The following is a 25,033-nucleotide window of genomic DNA, read 5'->3' on the forward strand; positions in this document are numbered from 1 at the left end:
GCCTGGGGCTATGGCTGCCACCAATGCTGGGGCAACTGCTCCTTTTGCCCCCCCCCCATCAGCAGGCCTGGGCAGAGCAAAGGATAGAATCCAGTTCCCAAGGCACCATTCCACTATATCACCCATGTACATCATCCTTTCTCTTTCTGTAAACTTCTGCCTCATTCAGAGTATGCTTTCCAACCGCTACAACTCATTGGGCACGGGTCCCACAGACAACAACCTCCTTCACTGTATTTACTGATTAATCCTCAGACCAGATCCATCCTATGCATTAAATCAGGTGTTTGTCCTATGTTAGTACTGGGATGTGATCCAGTAATTAAAGACTGTATCTCAATGCAAACACCTATTGGGGGCTGAATTACGGTTGCACAGGCAGCCTTAATTCTGACATTTCCTAACTTCTGTGTGCTTGACTTTGCAATCTTAAGAATGTCTTTTTAACATAGTTTTTTGTATGTAATAACCTTGAGCTTTTAAAAAGAAACTGAAAATAATTACACTATATGACATTATACCAGCATGGGTCATCGGCAGGGTTGGAATCTTTGGATTCACTACACTGTCCTCTGTCATCTGTCCCTGGCTCCTTGTTTCAATCCCATTCTCCTCATTTAGCCAGTCCAAGTCTCCCTCAGAATTCTCATCCCAATTTCAGTCTCCTTGCCCAGAAAGTCTTAGTCTTGTCTCTTTAGAATCCCCATCTCATATCTCCTCCCTCATCCCACTCTCCGTGCCAGCCAATTTAAATTGCCCCACTTCTGGTTCCTCATGTGATCTTTCTCTCTCTCAGCCCAAACTCAAATCATCCACCCATCCATTCGTGCTCCTCAATCTGACTGCCTTCTAGTCCCAATCTTTCTCCCCAGACACCTCATTGAATTTTGAGATTTGCATCCATCCTAGGGATGTAACCAGTTAATCTTACTGGGCGATGCTTACTGGTAACAAGTAAACCAGTGGCCTGGCCGGGCTGGAGCAGCCCAATCAGTGCCCATTCAGCCTCCCCTTAAAATACCTAAAATTTCCCTCTCCAGCTCCCAGTGTTCTTACCCATGCAAGCTCAGTCCCTTTCACTTCCCAGGCTTTGTCCACTTTCCCACTAGCTGCAGTTTCCTCACAAACACAGCTCCTAGTATAAGACTCTGCCTCTAGCATCCAATGTCCTTGCAACATCAGTCCCACCCCCATTTGCCCACCCCTCTCTGTCAGCCTCTAGTCCCAGTCTCCCTGTAAACTCCTTGTCCTAATCTACTGCCCTGCAGGCAAAGTTTGTGTCATCTCTACATGTGAATCAGACTGCTTCCTCCTCCATGGAGCCTGGGCACCAGGGTTTGGGGCTGGTGTACTGTGATCACAGGGGTCAGCACCTATGTTCTCAATTCAGGTCCCAAGACCAAGAATTGCCAGTAGCAGCACAAAGCTGCAATTGCAGGGAAAGTTCTGCTATAGCCAGGACTGGAGCATGTCCAGAGCAAATGCAATCTTTGTGTAATTTAGCTGCTAAAATTGAAAAAGTCTCTCCTGAGTGTTTGCAAACTCAAGATTTTTCAAAGACTTGGCCAAATTTAGGCTGCTTTTCTTGAGGACAGTAAAATGCACTTCTCTGACAAATGTCTATTCCCTGCCAAATGTCAAGGACACAATTCAAAGCAGGAGGATGCCAGAAAAGGCTCAACATTTTTTTTAACAGGCAATTCAACAATTTTCCCTAGCTTTGCTGTTGGAAATGGCTGAACAGTTTTGGCTCAAATTTTAGCACGTTGTATATATATAGATAAAATTCAGCAAAGTTATATATAAATGAAAATAGGGTCTTATACCAAGAAGTGTGAAATAACCTTGATAGTTTTACCATCGGTGCCTATAACGAGGTGTCATATTACCTGCTCTTACAGACTAGAGATTCTTTATTCTAGGAGCAGTCTATGTCATTGATGCTAGTGATAGAGACTGGATTTCAATATGTAATATGTATTAATAATTCATGTAGTCATAAATACTGAGGTCAAACCTGAAAATTAATGCAATGTATGTTATAGCATGTCATAATGTAAACTGAACCTAATCAGATAGCTGCCATTAATACTTAAGAGAACTAACATTTCTTATAAGATTGAATTAATATTTGTGAAATTCTGTGATGATCTATATCCTAGTAACAAATTCATCTGCATTTCCCCCTCCCTCTCGGCCAGGTACATAGCTAATGAAATACACTTGGAGATTTACACACTATTGGTCTTCTGTTATCATACTCAATCAATAAGAACAATTTAGAGCAGTGGCAACCTCTTCATGCATACTTCCGTTGTCCCTAGGGATCAATATATGCAGTATCACAGCTGGCTGGTGAGAACTAACGAGATTATGATAACAAAAAGGCATGCTTTCCAAATTTTTTTCTCAGATTGTGCCAAAACATCACACTTTTGTGTCCACCACAATGGGAAAAAATACAAGTTACGCATACAACAGCACTATGCATGATTTTATAGGACTCTACTACATATGCATTATATTGTGTGTCTGACTTTTTCCCTTAATTTTAGTTTTCTTTTGTGAATACTTTTTTCCCTTTCTTCACAGCAGCTGTACCAGACATGAGAGTTGAGCTCTCTTTTCTCGAAATGGAGTCATAGATATTTAGAAATGACTCAAAAGTTTCCTACGATTTCTCCAGAATATAACTGTAATTTAAAAAATTCTTGGTCTTGGTTTGTTTATGGTAGATATTTAATCACTGCTAAAATTCAATTTGGGGCACATGATCAGATTTACACATTTATTTAAAAACCCAAATTTATTACCAGTCTTGCTAAGTATTCTATGATTCTAACCATACAGGAGATTATAAAAATGCTTTCAATTTCTTTTAATCCTTTCTGATACTTATCTTTCACTTGAGCACTGAAATTAGACCAATCACTTTCACATTTTGTACAAGTCAGTTTTCAGTTGGTGTCAAAGTTTCAAAGCCAAGATTTATTTATTTTTGTATGGTAAATTTTTTTAAGTTTACTCAGGTTTAGTCAGTGCAGAAAAATAGCTATATGCTGAAGTTCTACAAACAAATACAGGTTAAACCTTTCTAGTTTGGCACTCTCTGGTCCAGCAACTTTCATGATCCAGCATGCTGTTAGTTAGCTGGACATCCACTTATCATGGATCTGGCCAAGTAACCCATGGTCCTGTAAAGTTTATTTACAGCCACCAGCCCTGTCTCTTAGTGTTCTGTGCTGTTATTTAGCTCTCATTTACCTCTAAATGTCTTCTAAGAGCCCAAAAGCTTCAGAGGGGTAGCCAAGTTAGTCTGCACAGGATAAACTTGAAAAACAACAAAAATCTGGTAGTACTTTAAGACTAACAAAACATGTAGATGGCATCTACATGTTTTGTTAGTCTTTAAAGTGCTACCAGATTTTTGTTGTTTTTTAAGTTTATTCTAAGAGCCCAGTAAGCAGAGGAAGTGTTGGTAATGCTGCTAGACAATACTGACCTCCTGTGTTTTGGCAAATTCTCTGGTTTGGCACCCATCAGGTACCAAGGGTGCTGGACTAGAGAGATTCAACCTGTACATGTTATAAAGCACTCTAGTTTATTACAGTATTCTGAAATCAACTATACAAATATGGGACTAGTTGAATCCTCATGATGGCATTTTACAGATAACTAACAGTATCCAACCTATAAGCGGTCACTGTTCATACTAGTAACGGATGGGATACAGGAAGTGCTGCAAAACTTTATGGCAGGAACTAAATACAAACATGTATAAATATATACACAACCACACACACTCTCCCTCTTGCACTAATAACAATTACATTTTAGCCATCAAGTTAAACAAATGGAGAATATATGTATCTTACCTGGGTGGAAATGAGATGTCCAGTTCATACAATTTGTCTTTAAAGACTGACAGCTCTTTGTCAAATTCTAAAAGCTATAAAAATAGAATAGAATTAAATATCTTGTTTTCTTTATCCATCTGCAATATTTTTTGTTTATACTGTATTATTTAATGATCACATACTTTAGTAATATATGTTATTTGGAGCATACATCCTTAAAAAGAAATGTCAGTACTAGGTCAATGTAAAACACTTCAATGTTCTGATGAAAAGATGAAAAAGGTACTCGATCAAAACAAACAAATAAGCCAATTCTTCATGATCTCAGTGAAACAGGCAACTTTTGCTCTTTAAACAGAACTACCTAGTATATATTTACTATTTCAAGATTATTTTAGATTTTCAAATTTCAGTAGCAATCTTTTTCTGAGATAAATCTGATTAACACCTTTAAAAATGCATAACAAATTGATATACTAATCAAGCCACAAAACACATCAGTAAAAGTACAACAGATCTTTAGCCCAGATAAGAAGGTAGAGCAAACAAGGATGTGCAAATCATTCCTCCTAAAAAAAAAGCAAGTAATATTTTTGCATAGTTATTTTTGTGTAGCATAGAATAGATGGCAGAAAAGGGTGTGTGAATAGGAAGAATACTGCTCCTATGTGGCAGTCGAAATGGAGCACCAGACGCAGATAATTACGGGACACATTAATAAACCTAGGCTTAATGTCCTTCATAAATAAATTAATTCCTTGCCATATTTATTTTCCTTTAAACCACTGCAAATAAAATAATATCTGTAATCTTTTGTTCATAGACTTATTATTAAACTTATTAATAAAAGTCAATGGCAATATTCTATATCAAATCAATGATCATTCTGATGGACGTAAGCAACCTTGTTTCAGAACTAGGTAAAAGAAACTCAATCTGCACTGTTACTGACTATCGCTCTGAGTAAGTGCCACTTTCTATTTTGATGAGCTTGCCATCAAAATAGCACCCTTTATGATGGCTGTGTTTACCCACTGTTCACTAATAATTAATCATGTCCCATCTCACAGCTGTGCTGATAGCATTGTATGAATGGCAGAGATTCTGAAGGAAATTAGATTGTGCCCCTCTTTCCTCTCTGCCACCTCATAAATCATTCCTGAAATGTGCAATTAGCAGCTACTTGTTCACATTAATTATCTGTGTGAAAAGCAGCTACCTGAACCACCTGCATTGCTGATTAGCTACCTCCCTATGGCCCACCTCTTTTTCCTTTGGTGCTGCCTAGAATCAGTTTACATATCTGTCTATGTGTATGCATGTGCACACAAAAGCATTAGTAACTCCATGTTTTCATGTGTCTAGTCATCACTTTGTCCAATGATGTGTCAAGAAACATTTTACAACAAATGCCATTTTGATAAACTTTGTGCAACTTTAAAAAATTTGAATAAATCTCTAGCCATGCTGTTATCCATTTTTATATATGATTTTTGGAAGAATATTTACAAATACACATGTGTAAATTTACAGTACATACAAAAATATTGGGTCTGAATCTGTAAAACTCCGTGCATTGTGGTAAAGCTCTGGTTATGCCCCAGGGTTCTGCGCTTTTGGGGGATAGTGTTTGCGTCAGAGGCTTGCTGTGACCCTCCACACAGCTGCTTCTTTTCTAGAGGCAACGGTCACAGTCTACTGAGCTACACTCATCAAAGGCTAGTCCACAGTTTGGGATGAAAACCGATCCATAGTCCTGGTTTTCCCTTTAAAGGGCAGAGTCTGTGGTGTTGTGCGGAGGGGGACCCACTACTCCAAGTTCTGGACCAGGGACCCTAAGGCAGAGGCAACAAACAGGGTTTCTTCTACTCCCAGTCTGGCAGCTTTTTACCTGGGCCACTTCCCCAAAACAATCCCTCCCAGTACCTTTCCACTGGTGCCTGCTCTTCTATGGCACTTTGTCTTACTCACTGTCCTCAGCTCTTATTGAGAACACCTCTCACTCTCAGATCTTGCACTTCTGCCCTTCCTGCAGCAGGGTCGGTGGGGGGGGGGGGGGGGGCGCTAAGGCTTATAAACAAGCCCCAGAAGCCTTAATAGGCTGCAGGTGCCCTGATTAGCCTGCTGCTTCTGGCAAACTCTTAACTGGCCCCACACGCTTGCCCGATTATGCTGCACTAAGTTTGGCCCTGTTTACTTAGAGAAGAGGAAACTGTTCACCCAGAGTTCAGCATATCCGCCTTCTGTGAGTGCAGCAGCCAGCTGGTCTGGGTCTGTCATAGCATATTAAGTAACTTTTCTCATATGAGTAGTCTCATTGACTTCATAGGCCTAACTATAAAGGTAAAATTACTCAACGTACATGTTTGCAGGACCAAGCATATACTTAAGTATGTACAGTATGTTATCCATCCATTCATCCGCATACACACACAGGTCATGAAAACAATTGTTAACAGCTTTTACTTGCTCTAAAATAGCTGAATCATCAGTGACACGAATTAGTAAATTTTAATCCAATTTAAAGAACCAAACCAAACAACCCTCTACTCCCCCAAATGATAATCAGAAAATCCTTTCTAAAATGTATGTTTTACAGAATTACATTTTCAATGTTTGTCCAACAAAAACATCATATATGGGAAAAAAAACCTGTCGGAACAGGGCGGGGGAGAGGTCTGAAGAATACAAAAGCTGAGTAAAATGAACAATGTTAAAATATGTTAAATAATGTCATTGTTTTCAAACATTCTAAACTTTGTATACCCACAGGCTGGCTGACAGGAGAAGGGGAAAGGAGGCAGCTGCCCTGGGGCCTGACATTTCAAAAGGGCCTAGGGCTCCTATTATTGTTGGTGCCACCACAGGAGCAGTAAAAGCCAGAGCCCTGGGCCCTTTAAATCACCACCAGAGCACCACGCTCCGGGCAACTCAGAGAGCTGAGGGAGGGTGAGAGGCTGTCTTAGTATGCTTGGGTGGCTCTGAGGGCTGGCTGCCCTCAGCCCTGTCCTTTCCAGGAGTGCAGAGTCAGCACCTCACCCCATTACTCAGAGGCATGACAAATATGTCGATCCCCCTGTATATCCAGATTATTTTTGTTATGATATTTGGGAGCTGATTGAAGGTCAAAGTCTAGAAAATGATGTGGTTAGACACATAACCCTAACCCTAACCCCTTCTCAATAATATCAAAGAGATCTCTGGAGTTTTTATGTACTATTGGTGGTTGCTTATTTAGTTATATGCCATGAACTGCAGATGAGCTACTGACACTGTTGTGACACCCAGGACTGACAATAGGAACAAGTCTGCATTGTACACCAGAGGCTCTCTGTATCTCCCAACTTTATACAAGCAGTGTTGCAGCTTTAAAATTAACAATAAAATAAAAAACTAATTACAATGTAGTGGGATGCAAATGAACAACTTGGTTACCAATATTACTAAGATAAGTCTGGGGATTGCTTAGAACAGCTAGGGAAGACCCAACCATTAAAGAAAACTCAGTTTAAAAGGTACATTTTTAATTCAAGGAATTATTTCTGGATTCAGTAATACTTTTCTGTACTTGAATTATGTTAAACAAATTAACCCATTTAATGACATTACATACTTTTCTCAAGACATTTACTAGAGAAATTCCACATTTCTACCACTCTGTCTCTAATATCCAGACCTTTAAGCACCACTGAAATATCAACCAAAAGCAAATAGCTGCTTTGGGTAATCCTAGTCTATATAAGATGACAATAGTATGTTCAACATATTTATGAATTTCTTGTGAGAACTCTACTTGATTTTTTTCTTCTTTTTGTCAAGTGCCAACTGCAGACACAGATGCCTGCAGTGTATATTCCAGATTTTGTAGTGTTTATTTTTTGCAAATTAAAGCTGATTTTTAAGAGTAAACTTGTTTTAAGTGGATTTTTCCTTTAATTGTGTAAAGCCTGGTTCCTTTCCAAGTTCTTTGCTCCAAAAAGTAACCTGCCAGTTAATGAAAGACTAGAGTTCAGTAGACTTCAGAAAAAAATTTAAGCACTGTACACCAATGTAATAGCTTATATCCAACCCAATAAGAGAAAAGAATTAGTTTGGAAAAGGGCATCTTTTTGTATTGTGTTTGTACTGTGCCTAGAGCATGACTGGGGGTCCTAGAATCTACTGTAATACACATTATTATTATTATTAGGCACAACCCTATGAATTCTGAGCACCTTTAATGTCCTTGGAAGAAGGGCCCCCATTTGTGTTTAATTAGTTATCACTGACATTTCAAAAGAATGAACTAGTTATATTGCTGAGCACAGTGATTCTAAGGATGATCAGAACTGTTTTCATATTGTGTATTAAATGGCACCGTGAATAACTTCACTGTGATAACAGTAGCGTTTGTTGAAATATAGCTATAGTTCATTCTACAAGTTCTGAAGATGATAAAGACATTCAACTGAAAGCTTGAAAATCAATATATTGTTCCATTTAATTTACCCATTGTAACATCATTCTTGAGAACCAAGCCTTTTCGGTGTTATATGAAATACTAAGGTTAAATGACAATGCTAAGGAGCAATTATAATGGGGTTTCAAGTATTATAGCTGGAGGCTGATGCAGGACTGCATGACACAGGCAGTCAGTTTCATAGACTATTTGGCCTACAAAGTTCACTGAACAGTCTAATATGACTATTTTATCACAAGGTTTCTATAAGTTGGATAATACAAACCATTCAGGATAGATAATCTACCCATGTTTCCCTAAACTCTTGCCTACCCACACATATACAAATGGACCTCAGTGCATAAATGCATTCAGTATGCATATATGTACAAAGAGTACATGCACTGATATGTGTGAAATACAGCTCAGATTAGGGATGTTAGCTATTTGGTAACTGAACAGTCGAGTAACTGCATGAACTCTTATTGGCTACTTGACTATTCTATAGACCCCGGCCTGCTGTGAACAGAGGCTGTTTCGTATCAGAGGCAGCAGCATGGGCTGTGGGGGAGGTGGCACTGCAGAGCCAGTACTGGGAGGAACCAGCTTTTAAGCCAGCTCCCCCCAGCACTGGCTCCTGCTCCCAACCCCCTTGCTGCCTCTGATATGGGGGGAGGAGAGGAAGGGGAGGGAAGAAATGCATGTAGATAAGCCTAGGCTTATTGGTTAATTGTACAGTTGATTACATGCTGACATCCCTAGATAAGATTAGAGAACATCACTTTTTTTGAACTGATAGATTTATTTAGATGAGTTTGGATTTATGTAGTTCCATTTAGTTTTCATCTCAAGTTAAAATTCTGAGCTCCTAATCAGTTTTTACATAGTCCTTACTCAGGCTACATACATAAATGGTAAGGAAAAACAACAAGGACTCAAGTGGCACGCTAAAGACTAACAATTTTATTATGGCATAAGCTTTTGTGCGTTGCAACTCACTTTAAGAAGAACAGGCAAGGGAGAAAAGGAGGAGGAGTTGCATTGTATGTAAGAGAGCAGTATGATTCCTCAGAGCTCCAGTATATAGAGGGAGAAAAGCCTGTTGAGAGTCTACGGGTTAAGTTTAGAGGTGGAAGCAACAGGGGTGATGTTGTGGTTGGTGTCTGCTCTAGACCGCTGGATCAGGTGGATGCGGTAGATGAGGCTTTCTTCAGACAACTGAGGGAAGCTTCCAGATCACAGGCGCTGGTTCTCATGGGCAGGGTCGGCTTTAAGAAGCGTGGGGCTCGATTCTGGGGGTGGGGCCTGCGCAAGTGCTGCGTGCCCAGGACGGCACTGCGCATGCATCACGCGCCGGGGGGAAAGCACTGCGCATGCATCATGTGCCTAGGAGCAGGGCCCCCTTAGGCACAGGCCCCAATCCAGGGAATCGACTGAATCGGCCTAAAACTGGCCCTGCACATGGGGGACTTTAATCACTCTCACATCTGTTGGGAGAACAATACAGCAATACACGGACAAAACAGGAAGTTTTTGGAGAATGCTGGGGATAACTTCTTGGTACAAGTGCTGAAGGAACTGACCATGGGCCCTGCACAGCTTGACCTGCTGCTCACAAAAAGGGAGGAACTAGTAGGGGAAGTAGAGGTGGGTGGCAGCCTGGGAAGCAGTGAACATGAGATGGTAGATTTCAGGATCCTGAACAAAGGAAGAAAAGAGAGAAGCAAAATACACACGCTGGACTTCATACAAGCAGACTTTGACTTCCTCAGAGAACTGATGGGCAGGATTCCCTGGGATACTTACCTGAAGGGGAAAGAAGTCCAGGAGAGCTGGCAGTATTTTAAAGAAGCCTTATTGAAGGCATAGGAAGAAACCATCGTGATGTGCAGCAAGAAAAGTAAATATGGTAGGCGACCAGATTGGCTTACTGGGGAAATCCTTGGTGAGCTTAAACACAAAAAGGAAGCTTACAAGAAGTGGAAACTTGGACAGATGACTAGGGAGGAGTATAACTATATTGCTTGAGAATGCAGGGGAGTAATAAGGAAGGCGAAAGCGCAATTGGAATTGCAGCTGGCAAGGGATGTGAAGGGTAATAAGAAAGGTTTCTACAGGCATGTTATCAATAAGAGAGTGATCAGAGTGGGTGTGGGGCCTCGACTGGATGAGGGAGGTAATCTAGTGACAGATGATGTGGGAAAAGCTGAAGTACTCAATGCGTTCTTTGCCTCTGTCTTCACCGATAAGGTCAGCTCCCAGACTAATGCACTAGACAACGCAGTAGGGGAAAGAGGTGGACAACTCTTGGTGGGGAAAGAACAAGTTAGGAACTATTTAGAAAAGCTAGACATACACAAATCCATGGGTCCGGATTTAATGCATCCAAGGGTACTGAAGGAGTTGGCAGTTGTCATTGTGGAGCCTTTGACCATTATCTTTGAAAACTCATGGAGATCAGGAGAGATCCCGGATGATTGGAAAAAGACAAATGTAGTACCCTTCTTTAAAAAAGGGAAGAAGGACAATCCAGGGAACTGCAGACCGGTCAGCCTTAGCTCAGTCCCCGGAAAAATCCTGGAGGGGATCCTCAAGGAATCCATTTTGAAACACTTGGAAGAGTGATCAGGAATAGTCAACATGGATTCACAAAGGGAAGTCGTGCCTGACCAATCTGATTAGCTTCTATGATGAGGTAACTGGCTCTGTGGAAATGAGAAAGTCAGTGGATGTGATATATCTTGACTTTAGCAAAGCTTTTGCTATGGTCTCCCACAACATTTTTGCCAACAGGTTAAGGGAGTATGGATTGGATAAACGGATTGTAAGATGGATAGAAAGCTGGCTAGACTGTCAGGCCCAAAGGGTAGTGATCAACAGCTCGATGTCAGGCTGGCAATCTGTTTCTAGTGGAGTACCCCAAGGATCTGCTCTAGGACTGGATTTATTAACATTTTTAATAATGACCTGGATGAGGGGATGGATTGCACCACCAGCAAGTTTGCAGATGACACTAAGCTAGGGGGAGAGGTAGATATACTGGAGGGCAGGGATAGGATCCAAAGTGACATAGAAAGATTAGAGGATTGGGCCAAAAGAAATCTGATGAGGTTCAACAAGGACAAGTTTAGAGTCCTGCACTTGGGACGGAAGAATCCTGAGTATTGTTACAGGCTGGGGACCGAATGATTAAGTAGCAGTTCTGCAGGAAAGGACCTAGGGATTACAGTGGATGAGAAGCTGGAGATGAGTCAACAGTGTGCCCTTGTAGCCACGAAGGCTAATGGCATATTAGGGTGTTCAGAGTCCTGGAGAGAGGTGGGTTTTCTCTGCCCCTTCATTTAGAGCCTTTTCAAGTGGAACACGAGTGGATCAGTTCCATGGTGAGTTGCAGAATCTAGGGAATGTGCACAGGAGCTGTGTGCAGCAGAGCCCAGCTCAGGTGTTCACATGTACTACAGGGTGGCAGAGACAGAGTTGGGCTTGGCTGGTGAATCCACTGCTATGCAAATCCACTGGCAATAGGTGAGTGTGGAATTTGTTGCAATTAGCTCTTTTAGTCCTGAGGCTGGAGTGCTGGTTGAAGAAGAGCTCGCTTACAGTGGTCCAGGTTAGGCACTAGAACAAGGGGTTTGGCCTAACAGAGTATTTATATGGAATATTAAATTCAAAAATGATTTCACTCAAACATTTTAAATGATCAAAGAATTTGACCACAGTTTAGCTGTTAAAGAAACTACATCAATTTTGCAGGTTTAGGCTTAAGAGTAAAAGGAACTGTGAAAAAGGTCAATGTCCACAGGGACACTGCTATGAGATGCCTTAGCTAAAATCACAGAAGTATGAACCCTTTATAACAGGGCAACTTAATTCAGTCATTGGAGTAGAACAACGGCAATTACTCATCAAGACCTACAGACCAAAGTCAGAGCATTGTTAGATCAGAAGGTGATATTAGCAGCATTTATCAAATCCATCTGCAGCAACCACCAGAGAATTCACAGCTGTGAAAGGGAAATGAAGTTTCAGACAAAAAAAATCGGAGATGAGCACACAGAAACGACCTTAGAAAATTAAAATGTGTGAAGTCTGGCCATAGTAACTCATGTAAAGTGCACACTTATGGAAAATATAAGCTTTTACAATCAGAGGGAAATATTTGGGGAATGATTCTGCAGTCCTTGCTCAAACCAAACTTCCAATGACTTAAAATAAAGACTTGGGGACATAGTGGTCTCTCAGATATAAAACTCAGATTTATTTAATCTATTTAGTGCAGGTCAGTAAGACTGTCTGTTATTTTATAGTTTGAATCTTCTTTCAATTCTTTTCTCTTATAAAAGAAAATACCACAAAACTACAGCGTGACAATATTTTTACAGAAAAAGCCGCCTTAACTTGTCCTATAATGTTACTATTTAATGTAAATATTTATTAGCCACACTTTTTGTATATTAGTATTGCAATGGTAATACTATAGATCAGGCTGAGGTGGACCATTTCATATTAAAGGCCAAAATCAGACCTGAACCCAAATCATCAATTTCTATCAAAATGCCAAGGCAATAGAATCACTGAAATGCAAGTTTCAACAGGACTTGAGAAGTCCTCAAGTCCAACTCTGCGCTGAGGAAGGACCAAGTAAATTTAGATTAGACCTGTCCAACATGTTTTTAAAATCTCCAATAATGAGGATTCTACAACATCACTTACAAGTCTATTCTCTTAAATAACCTTATAGTTAGGAAGTTTTTCCTAACAGCTAACCAAAATCTCCTTTGCTGCAGATTAAGTCCATTACTACTTCTCCGACCTTTTATCCTCTAGTTTATAAAATATTTATAAAATGATTGTTTAATCATTTGTTACAGCATCATTCCAGGTACTGAAGTTAGGCTGACTAGTCTATAACTGACTCCAGGTCTTTGTTCCTCTTGTAAAAGACATATTCTATGTATGCCCTTCTCTGGTCCATTGGGACATCACTTGTACTCCATGAGTTTACCTATAGGAAGAGGGGTTTGAAGGGAACTACCACTCATGGAGCTAGCCAAAGGTTATACCATGGGAGAATTGTGTGTGCAGGAGGGAAGGGTCATCCGCATGGCAGCTCCCTGTGTCTGCTCTGTCTCTAGGGTTCTCTCCCTGGCTCTCCTAAAAGTTCCCCAAATGTGAAGAGGGCAGTGGAAGTGGGAGAGTATTTTAGGGGCTTATTAATGGTCTGCCAGCTTCTTTGCTGTTGTCCTGTGGAGGTTATGCATCTCCCATTCCCCACAAGGAGACATTCTGGAGACTATTACAGATAATGGAAATCCTTTCATAGGTTTTCTGAACCACCTCTAGAATTTAATGAAAACTTATAGACCTGTTCCAGAATTCTATAGTACAGTTACAAAAATCTCTAGAAAGGATATTATTCTCTATAGATTTTTTTAGAGCTACGAAGTGGGTGAGGTAATACCTTTTACTGGACCAACTTCTGTTGGTGAGACAAGCTTATCTCTCTTATCAATGGAAATTGGTCCAATAAATGATATTATCTCATCTAACGTCCTATAACTGACACAGCTACAATTACATAAAACAGATTTTAGAGTAATGTTTATAGTCCTACTGGTTGCATTCTTTTAAAATTCTATAAGACTCTTCCACAAGGGTTATTGAGCCATTTCTCCTTATCCACTTCCCCACATTCTTCCTCTTCACCTGAGAACACTTTGTAAGGTCCAGACTGAGGTTGGAATAAATGGTGCTACTGAAGTGGATGACATCTCTCTGCATGAGATGGGAGATTACATACTGCACAGTACAGAAGAATATGCTTACAGCTCTACAATATGGTCCTAGCTCAGGAAAGCACTTCCATTCAGGAAAACACTGAGGGTATTTACTCCAAATGTGTGTTTATATGTTTCCCTGATTCAAGGCCTCTGAGCAACCTCTGTTCCTGCTGTCAGACTCCTGAGTCATCTCAGGCCTTATATGTAAATCTGTGGTAGAGATCATTCTTGAATTAAAGGATCACTACTGATGATGACCTTTGCTGTGAACTGAACACTGATGAGTGCAGGAGAAAGTTGGCAGGACATTTGGTTAGAACTGTTAGAGTCAGGGTGTGATCACAGTATATGTACATCAGGACAATTTCATGAATGCAAATGATGTATGCTGTGTTATTTTCAGTTATTCATAAAGCCACCCACGTGTAATGGTTTATCCAAGTGTGCTTAAGAGCTGCTGCACAGGAAATTGAGAGCAGGAACAGCATGAGGGCCAGTCACTGAGAGAAATGCTTCAGAAATTAGTCCCTGATAGTACCTCATAATGTAAACTAGACATTGTGTTTCCTGGTCCTCCAGCCTGCACGCACACATCTTTTGGATTGTAGGTAACAAGCACTATGCTCAGCAACTTACTGGCAGCACTGCACTGCTGTCAATAACCTGGCCCACATCAAAGAGTGTCCACTCATTTTATTTTGGGATATTTTCAAAAGAAAGTACTGAAGTTCAGAACTTGAATTTTGGCATGGTCTTTAAGTAGTTCCCTAAAAGGAACTTTAAATTGTCCCTTCCCATATCTCTTAGCTCAGGGTTAAACAAAGAATATTCCAATGTATTCTAAAATGCAGTCTGGCCAACCGCATCTTTTAAATCAGAGGCACAAGACACAAAGACCACCAGTCCCCCATTCAATGCTCCATCTTAATTTCAGCAGAGCCACAACAAAACACAACAAAGGGGTCAGTATTATCTGCTCCACTATATACAAACTAGGCAAGAGTTCAAGTTTTTGGCTTGTTTTTCATAAGCAATCAACTTGGGTGAAATTGGAATGCCCCTATTCTAAATCATAAAGACGTCTACTCAAAAGTGTACCCTTACACTAGGTAGCTGCTGTTGAATAAATATGTATTATACATCAGGCTCAGAGGCAAAATGAACATTTTTGTCCTTAGCTTGATTTTAATTAGGTCCTTATCCTGTAATAGACTTCATAGATCCCTGTGCCTACATGGAGCCCCTTGATTTCCAGGGGTGGATTCTACAAAGTCTTACTAGGCTATTTGCTAGAACCGACACTTAGATTATTTATATTGTAACACTTATGACATCATGTCAAATGCGCAGTATTTAAACATTCACAGTATATCCTTATTATTGTATACACAAACTACAAGTCTGAACAGAAACCAACTTTGAGAAAATGATGCAAGTAGGATGTTCCTAATTAAACAATCTAGTTTGATAGATTTACTGTATATGCCCATTAATTTTTAAATTTCTCTGGTAATAAAATACAACATGACTCTTTACCATTAGGAAATTAGCCCTGTGGAATGTACTGTGCTGTACATGTGGATCTGGGGATTGCAATCTGATACAGGCATAAAAATGTAGAAATACATATAAACTTATGGGGAATGTAAAAATACACATTAGCTGGACAAAGACGTATGGCCCAGATTCTGCAGTCTTTATTCAGGCAACATTCCCATTATTGTTAATGAGAATTTTAAGGACTACAGTACTGGGCTTTTGGGATAATTAAATGTGCTTCTATGCAACTGCATACAGTGTAATCTTATATGAAGTTCAGTTTAAAAAAAAATCACCTGTACATCCAACTGTCATTTGGATTAAACTGACTGTGTGCCAGAGTTCAGACTGCACATATGGATGCAAAGGTTTCCCTCATTTGACTATACTGATCCAAGGAGAGATGGAAAACTTTAGAACAGTATATATACTGCTGCATGTACATATGCACCGGTTTTGATTCTTAGAGGGGAGAACAGCATAGTGGAGCAAAGAATCATAAAGGTACTGTTGGTAGTTACCCTGGATTTTTGAGAGCAATTCTACAAGAAATAATCAACACATGTGGTACACCAATCCTGCACTGATAGAACCCCCGACATAGTGTAGAAAGTGACATATTTTAATTGTACAACCCAGCTTCCCAAATATGTAATGACTTTACATTTGTTAGTGGAATGGATTGGTCAGATCATTAGGGTTCCTCTCTCAAATGTTCCCCATTTTGGACTTTTACAACCTCTCCTACTACATACCGAGTATTGAATTGAGCTAAGAAAAAATGAAGTAGGTGACTATTGTTTTCAAGGAAAGGATAGTTGCATGATGTCACTGTCCCATTTATATTATGTGAAAAACAGTCACCTCAGAGTACAGCTTTAAATTAAGAAGATTGCTCTCATAGACTCAGGTGTATAGGTTCCCCTCTCCCCCAGTCCTCGGCAACTGTGAACCTAAGCAATCAATTTCCTTTCTCTATCTTAATTTGCCCTTATACATCATATTCAAGATTTTATCTGGACAGAGGCTAGGTGGCTCAGTGGATAAACCTCTGCCTTTTCACCTCTGGGATCATGGTTCAAGTCAAATCCTGATGAAATGCATTTGATCGTCCTAATCTAGTTCTTAGTGGACAGCATTCCCATTATCTTTAAAAGGGTCAGAGCCAAGGCCATTGGGAAGAGTGCATTGTGCTATATCTTGTCTGTTGATTAATACATTTTCAGTGATGCCAGTTCCTTAACTTCATGAGCATACACATTCACACAAAAAAAGCTTAATAAAGGTCCCTTGTGGATTAAACCTCTCTCGTCCCCACAAATCCTTTTAGGTTTCCCTGAGAATATTTTAAAAAATTAGCAATTGCTGATCCTTTTGAAAAGATTAACACTTGCACTAAGAACATCTCAAATTAATTAGCACAATAATTACTTTAAATCCTTGTTTGACATATGGAGAACACAATCTTTATAACAAGAACCATTTAATAACACATATTAGTTTTCTTCTCTTATGTATGTTAGTTAATCTAAAAAGACCTTCAAGGGCTTAAACCCTGAGAAAGATATCTTGTGTTGTACACAAGATAGAAAACAAGATAGCGAGGTGAAGTACTTATTACAGAAATTTATTCTCCATTCTCTGCAAACTGTTATATGGGACCTGCTGGAAGAAGTTGGTATTTGACAGTGGGTATGAACAAAACAAAAGCAATACAGCCATAGCTTTCATTTTGTCTTACCTCATCAAAAAAGTACAGTAAGAAAAAATGTATAAATACTTCCCTTTCATGGTATTTGAAGGCCAAAGGTTATTGGGCTTTACCTTGACCTACAGAAAGGAGTCAGCAGAGTTGCTGCCGCAGATGGCTACATGAAATACGTGAAAGCATTTGAAAAGTGGCAGGGCAGAGATAATGTTACAGCACCTGTCAATCCTAGAATCAGATAGAGTCTTGTTTGGACCCAGACACAAATGCTGGGAAGAACAGTTCCTCATGAATCAATCAACTGGACTAAGGTCCTATCCCTACCAGCCCCTAGAACAGTCCTGCTGCATCTCTGATGCAGGAAGCAAACAGTGTAAAAGCAGCCAAGGATTCCCCCAAGCTGCAGCAGTCTTCAGCTGTCTGCCTAAAATAGTCTGAAATCTCCTTTGGGCACAGGTGACTTATCTCTAGGAAGGATTGAGTCCTAGGTCCCAAAAGAACAGAGTAGACAGAGGAAGAAGTACAGACAATCTTTTCATGAAGATGAAGTAAGAAAGGAGGACAAATGTTATACTCATATAGTTAGATTACAGCTTCTACAAGCAGTAGATGAGATAGCTCAACAATATCACCAAAAGCCTGCTCTGCTCTCATTGAAGTCAATTGCTAAACTATGCTCTAGCTGCAGTAGAAGCAGGATCAGTCTCAAAATTTAGGATAATGAGTTGATTGAAAACTCCTGCAGTACAGTATTGATCAAATTCATGAGGACAAAATAGGATTTTCCTGCTGAAATAGTTCATGAACATAGTTTATGTGAAATATATGAATGTCTGAATCATTTTTCATTTTTGATTGTGGTTAAAGATTATAAAATAACCTGTAGTCATTAATAGTTTTTACATTCCTGCTATATATTTATTTAACTGGCTGCTGAACTGGCAGCATTTAATTCATAGAACCTTTGCACAAATCAATAACAATTATGATTTTTTCTCATTAAATAATCAATTATCCTTGAATTGTTTTTCTTCCTAACTTTTTTTCAAGTTAACAGGAAATTCCTGAACATGAGCTATCTCATAGCAAATAATTAGTTAAATCCTGAATTAGTATAACTGATTTTAAGTAGTTTGAAAATATATGGAAAAAGTGAGGATTAACTTTCCTTTCACCAGATGATACTTCTTATGCCTATTATTTATGTGTATAGCAAATCCAAATATACAGCCAAGGTCTGTGGCTAACTCTCCCCACATAATAGTGTAAAGTCAGGAATGTGGGACCAGACCATAGATCCTGCTCCTGTGGTGCACAGAGGTCATAAAATGGGCTTAATGAGTTGATGGGAGGCCCATCTAAAGATTCCCGACACACTGTGAGCCTTCTGCTATTTAGGTATGTTGGGAGCATAACCAGAGGGGGAGCGGCTGGAGAACCACAGAACTCTAATAATCCTCAGCTGGTGTAGTGTCCTGCTAGCACAAGTTAGAATAGTCCTGAGGCTTTTAAAACTTGTTCTCTGAGCTGAACTGACCCCATGCCAGCCTTTGGATCAGGAGGACATAAAAGTATTATACAGGAGAACTTGGCTGGACCAAGGATCAAGCTCAGTGTTTCTAAGTTTTTCTTTCTCAAATATACTACTTTTAGATGTCCACTTAAAAATCACTATATTTGGGAATTCAGAATTAGAGTCAAGTTCAGACTCATGTAGTCCATTCTTCCCATTAATTTTGCTGTAATATTCACCACTCTAGCATGTAGGCACTGTAGTTCAGCTGTAATCAATGGAGATATACCAACACTGAACTAGGTCCTTCAAGTACTAGGAAAAATATACTATTAAGCAACATTACAATGCTAGGGCAGATTTCACTGGATGTTCTATGATAATTTTGCATTAATTCAAGAATTGACATGAATTTTTCTTTTCTAACTTACTGCATACCTTAGTAAAACTGCTTTCTGCACTGATCTTTTATAAACAGAATGATATAAAAGGGTCTTCACTTACTCATTGTATGTGTCATTTTGTGGGGGAAACAAGGACAGATGCTGAAGTTTAGGAAATATTAGATGTGAAATATTTCATATTGGAAACAGCAGTATTTCTGCTGAACTGATAATTTGTATCTGTTTTAGATTTTTCATAAACATGATAACCATTTCTACATCTATCTTAAGAATACTTTTTGTTGATTACAGTGTGAAAAAGACAGAATAATTGTGTATGGACAATGATAAAGTAGCCGGTTTATAATAAATATTTGTCAGGTCTTGTCACATCTGCACAAATTCCACTGTTACTGAAGAGACACCACACTGATAAAAAAGAGTTTAGAAAATCAATGGATCTTGAGCTAAAGCAGTTGCTAAACATACAGAAAACATCTATATCCAACAGCCGCAGGGCTGTGAAAATTCCCAAGCCTTGCATCGGTATAGCTAAGGAAAATTTAATCTTCCCAAATACTCATCAGAGCACTCCATCCTGCAGACCTGACAGCCCCACTTATAATTAATTATACAATTTCGATGGGAATATCGACTAAACAAAGCTATAAATCATAGAAAAAGTCAATAGGCATGGACACATTCAATCATGTCCCGACCAATGATTACTACTCTTAAAATACAATAATTATTTTCAGGAGCCAGCTTGAATTAAATTTCTGTCAGACTGGTACAAGACCGCTGGTTGATGAAGGATGCGATGGATTTTTTTGGTTGAATTCGGCATAGGAACATTTATCCTTTTAGATAGGTAGTTTGTTTTTAGTGATCATGGTGCTGTGTGTTTAACTAGACCATGAAGATTAGATTATCTCCAATGGCTCATTATATCGTTTATCTTTTTCCTTCCATGCTTGATCTGGAAGATTTTCTGCTTCTTGGTGCGTGAATGAAATGGCAGCTGATTTTGAAATGTAATATGTTAAAGTAGATGTCTGCATATTACTTTGTATACAAACCCATGTGTGGGCATTTTGTCCATGTATGTGAAATTGTCCAAACTGTCATTTGAAATGCCACTGATATATTGTGAATTGCAATGAAGAGAAGTGACTTTGTTCAGTAGATAAAGCTGTACTGAAAGAATACAATTATAAACTTTTAAGTTGATAATAAAAAAGTTAAGAGAAATAAAACAGATAAATATAGAAGGACAAGTTGTCATTGCTGTCTGTCAAATGGAATTGGAAAGAGGGCATGGAATTTTTAATTTATTTATATAAATATATATAAATAAACATTTATATATAAAGCTGTATCACAGCACTGATTGGACCAAATGTTTCAAAATGAGAAAAACATCAGCATAGGAAGATAGTTAATGTCCATTTTCTATTCATAGTACTATATTTAGACAAAAAAGGCAACTTACCTATGATTTTTGAGCTATTGTGTCAAAGCTGGTCCCAATCGCATAGGCACACCATAAATGTAGACATTGAAAAGAACTATTTATTTTTAAAATATTGTATAGCCACAAACTTACCGCAGTGCCATTGTTGTCTCTAAAGACATCTTGATTAAAATAGTCAAAGAGCTTCTTTTCTAACTGTAACATAACCTGAGAAAGTAAAGCATAAAAAAAATCAGTATAGAACTTATAGGCTATGGTCATTACATATGAGCTGGGCAGTCAGTGATGCTCAACTTATAACTTCAGACCTTTAAAAATAATTTTCTATATCTCTAAATCTCTTTATTTAATCTTGTTAGCTGTTTGCCAGTCAACCAAAGAGAGAGGAGATAAAGAAACAGTACTAAAGAGTGTAAACATGTATATTCTCACATTAAATGATGATGAATAAGTCTTATTTTTTCAGGGCTACATAAAGTGTCTCTCGGAAAAGAATACATCCTACCAAAAATTCGCTTTCATCACAAATCAGTAATTCATATCTAGAAGGTCTAATCTTGCAAGATGATGCTCATCACATCACCATAAAGGATCAGGTGTTAAATTATCCAACTCTACATTTTGTAACTAAATTTTTGGAGCTAAGTTCGTCCCTGAGAAGTGACGTCCAGAAATTACAGACAGAATTAAATGCAGCCTTTAATGTTTGCAAATCTGAAAAGGAAACGTTCAACAACCTTCTTCAATAAGTCTATATTCTGTTACATACCTTTCGGTCATTATCAGATTCACGGAATATTAGCTTGACTACTTCATTTGTGTCAGCTGCTCGGATAGTCTGCATTGTAGACTTTGTACAAAGTGTCTAATAAAAAAGAAAGCAAGAGATAATTTTAAAAGAAAGATGAACCCGCCATTTTGTAGACCTTCTCAATCAATGAACATTAAGGGCTTGATTCAATTCTCAGTGAAAAGCATGTTTTTGCTGAAGGTCAATTTTAAATACAAAACACTATTAATTGAATGTGTTTCAATTGACTAAAAATCTAATTAATGAGCTATATTAATATTCTGAGACAAGCTGACAAAAGTAAGACAATCTTTCTTAAAGCAAACATTAACTTCTTAACTCATTGCACTGTACATTTTTACTTTAAAAGGTTTGACCATATAACATGGTCTAGCATCACATATTATTTGTGACCATCCTCATCAGCCATTCCTGCTACCCTCAGCAACTTCATTGTTTTACAGATCATTTTCTTAAAAAAGATTGTAAAATGAATTGATTGAACATCAAGCTCATAGACCACCCAGGATACATGCGGCAATTTAGGAGCCCCTGATAAACTGTTGTAAGTGCTCCCCCTAAGTTTCAAGCTCAAATGTAGTTTCAATCTAAAAACATAAACAAAGCTTTTATAACTTTACAACTGGTTGCAGGGGCTAAGTCCGTTGGACAAGTAAATACTCTTATAATAACCACCCTCCTCAACAAGTCACTATACTGTATGCCTAAATATTTTGTGGGTTTTGGGATAAAATATAGTGTAACATAATTTGTATCTAGGTTCAACAGTATGAATTTCAGTCAGAGTACCAGGCTTGTCTTTGATTTCTCCTCTAGTTGTCTAGTTATAGACTAGCTTTAATGTTATAAAATGTTGTGTATTAACTAGATTTAGGTATGCCAACTGTGAAACAGACTTATCTGTTGCATTCAATTACCAAATCCTCCAGATTTCCATCTGTAAAGCACTTAAATATATGTTTAAATTTAAGCATATGTTTAAATTCTACTGATGTTAAGCAAATGGGTAAATGTTATGATAGACAGGCAGACCGCTGAATCTGGGCCCAGATATGTTACAGGTATAGGAAAGCTGATGGGAAATTAGGGATGTTAAGTGCATTTAATTAAGTAACCGTGTAACCATTGAAAAATTCAGCGGTTACGTGGTTACACATGGGGTGGCAGTCAGCTCCCTGGGAGCTGGTGCATGCAGGGAGTGGCCTTTAACCCAGCTCTGTGCACATATCAGCTCCTGCCTGCCCCTTAGCTCCCTGTGTTGCTGCCTATACAGATGCAGCAGTGCAGGGCAGTAGGCAGCTTGCTGGGAGCCGGTGCGTGCTGGGATCCAGTTTTTAAGCCAGTTCCATACATGCACTAGTAGCCTGTATATAACTGTGAACTTTAACAGAATAGCCGAGGCTCATAGATTACCCGTGTACATGGTTATATTTGCACATCCCTATGGGTAAGGTCTTCTTGAATAGAGGTTTATTTTGGGAGTGTTTCTTTACTGAATAGTGCACAAGACAGGAATGAAAGTAAGAACAAAGAAAATGGAGATTTATTTGCAGTGCATTTTTATTCTTTCATGCTGTCCAGAAATTTGTTTTGGTTTTGCATAATATTTAATAACAAAATAAATGTTATGCTTCTATAGTTACTAAGGAACCTGAGACCCTAAAAGAATTTTGCAATCCCTAGTGAATTTATTTTCAAAATACCTGTGAGAGTTACAAATGTATCATTATCCCATTTCGTAAATGGCAAAGCAGAGGCTAAGACCAAATTCAGATGTGCCATAACATCCTCTGAAGCCACGGAGGAATCCATAATCCACAGGATTTCACCAATACCAGAACAGAATTTGCCTCTTATCTTGGCTAAAGTCACCTGGAAAATCTGTAGCAAAGTCTGAAATGGATTCTAATTTTTCTTTACTCACAAAGCCATTCATTCCAGCTATCATTTTACTTTATGATTCCCCCCCCCCCCGATAAAATACATATATTGAACTTTTAAAATAAGTGCAATGTGTATTAGAAAAACTGTAATGGGATTTTTAGCATATGTGCAAAAATACTTATTCATTTATTTTTAAGAAGATACTGAACACCCGCAGTTCTTCTCAACAAATGTACTTACTAACAAAAATAACCAGACACATACTTGAATACCCCCAAAATGTTTTTTAACTGTTTATATAGTAGCTAGCACAATGAGCCCATGATCTTTGTCTGGATATGGCCTAACATACTATCATAATACCAATAAATAATAATAATAAACAAGGCATACAATTTCATTTTTAAAGGATGATGACTTCTGAATGTATCAGAAGAAAAACATAACATAAAATTGATTGCTCTCTTCAGTCTGATGAACTTAAAAAATTGCTAACTGATTTTCCCTTCTCATTTAGCTAAAAATATTTTCTCCTGAACTTCTTCCTTTGGATATTAATTTTTCATCCTTTGTAAACATTACTACACTAAATTACAAATCCCCGGCAAGAGAGACTCATATTGCATATTCTGGCACAAACATGATCTAGAGCAGCACAAACATTATTGATGGAATGTTTGAAAAACACATCTCACTAGAGGAAAAAGCCCTGTGCTTACAGTAATACTAAACAATCTTCCAAAATGGTGTTGGTATTCAAAATTTTTCAGATAGTTTTTATTCGATGTATCAAGCTTCTGAAAATACAGGGAAGAAGTTATAACTAAACTGGTAAAGGTCATGCTGAGAGGCTGGAGAAAGAATGGCATGCCAAATCCTTCGGGAAGCTGCAGTTTTGATTTTATTTAATTTTTTAAACATAGACCTAATCACTATTTCCACACATCACCACAATTTACCTTAGATCCCATTTTGTCTCTTTTGACAAGTAATTAACATTTTGCCATCTGTGTCTGTATGCAGTTACCAATGAGGTAATCCAACAGTGAGCCATTCCCAAAGTGCACTCCCTCTGATACCAGCCATTGAAATTCAAAGCACAGATTAGCTAATCGGGTCAAGCCCAAAAAAATAGCCCTTTGGACTCATGTGTCACAAATCAGTCTGGTTGCCTTTAAACAGCGCACCAGATTAGAACAAGCACCCGAACAAACCAAAGCGGAAAACCCGCCGCTCTCTAAAGCTGGTTTCTAAAGCCCTAACAAATCGCTCCATCTTTCACTCATTTAAACTTTCCAAATGAGGGTCAATATGGTCCCCTAGCATCCAAATGCTAATGCGCTTAAGTGCGCTTAAGCAGCTTTCCAGAGTGAATGGGCCAAAGAAGGGCTCAAAAAGACAAGGCAGAGTTACTGTCACTGTCAAAAAGTCATTGTAGCCACCCCCAGAGTGGTTGCAATTCAAGAAATTCATGATTTCTGTCTCTTAAAGGCATCTGCTTGAGAACATTTTTTTTTCTGAGCTGCTTTATCTCACAACTTCAGGCTGCTCTAAAAGAATAAAAATCTGATCGACTCTTGAGAACCAATAATGAGAAAGGACCCACATACCTTATTGCTTTCAAATTTCACACACACAAAAAGTTA

At 38.7% G+C, this 25,033-nt stretch overlaps 1 protein-coding gene across 4 annotated transcripts in view; it reads right to left on the reverse strand.

Annotated features, from left to right (window-relative positions):
* Positions 1–25,033, reverse strand: part of INPP5A (inositol polyphosphate-5-phosphatase A) — a 424,043-nt gene that overhangs the window by 36,036 nt on the left and 362,974 nt on the right. For all 4 annotated transcript variants that reach the window (XM_075935229.1, XM_075935228.1, XM_075935230.1 and 1 more), the window contains 3 exons: positions 21,462–21,557; positions 20,825–20,899; positions 3,876–3,949 (listed from right to left, as the gene is read on the reverse strand). In XM_075935229.1, the coding sequence (XP_075791344.1) occupies positions 3,876–3,949; positions 20,825–20,899; positions 21,462–21,557 (245 nt within the window). The remainder of the gene's footprint in view (positions 1–3,875; positions 3,950–20,824; positions 20,900–21,461; positions 21,558–25,033) is intronic.

This window comes from Pelodiscus sinensis, chromosome 8 (genome assembly GCF_049634645.1).
Source record: "Pelodiscus sinensis isolate JC-2024 chromosome 8, ASM4963464v1, whole genome shotgun sequence".
NCBI classification, from domain to species: Eukaryota; Metazoa; Chordata; order Testudines; family Trionychidae; genus Pelodiscus; species Pelodiscus sinensis.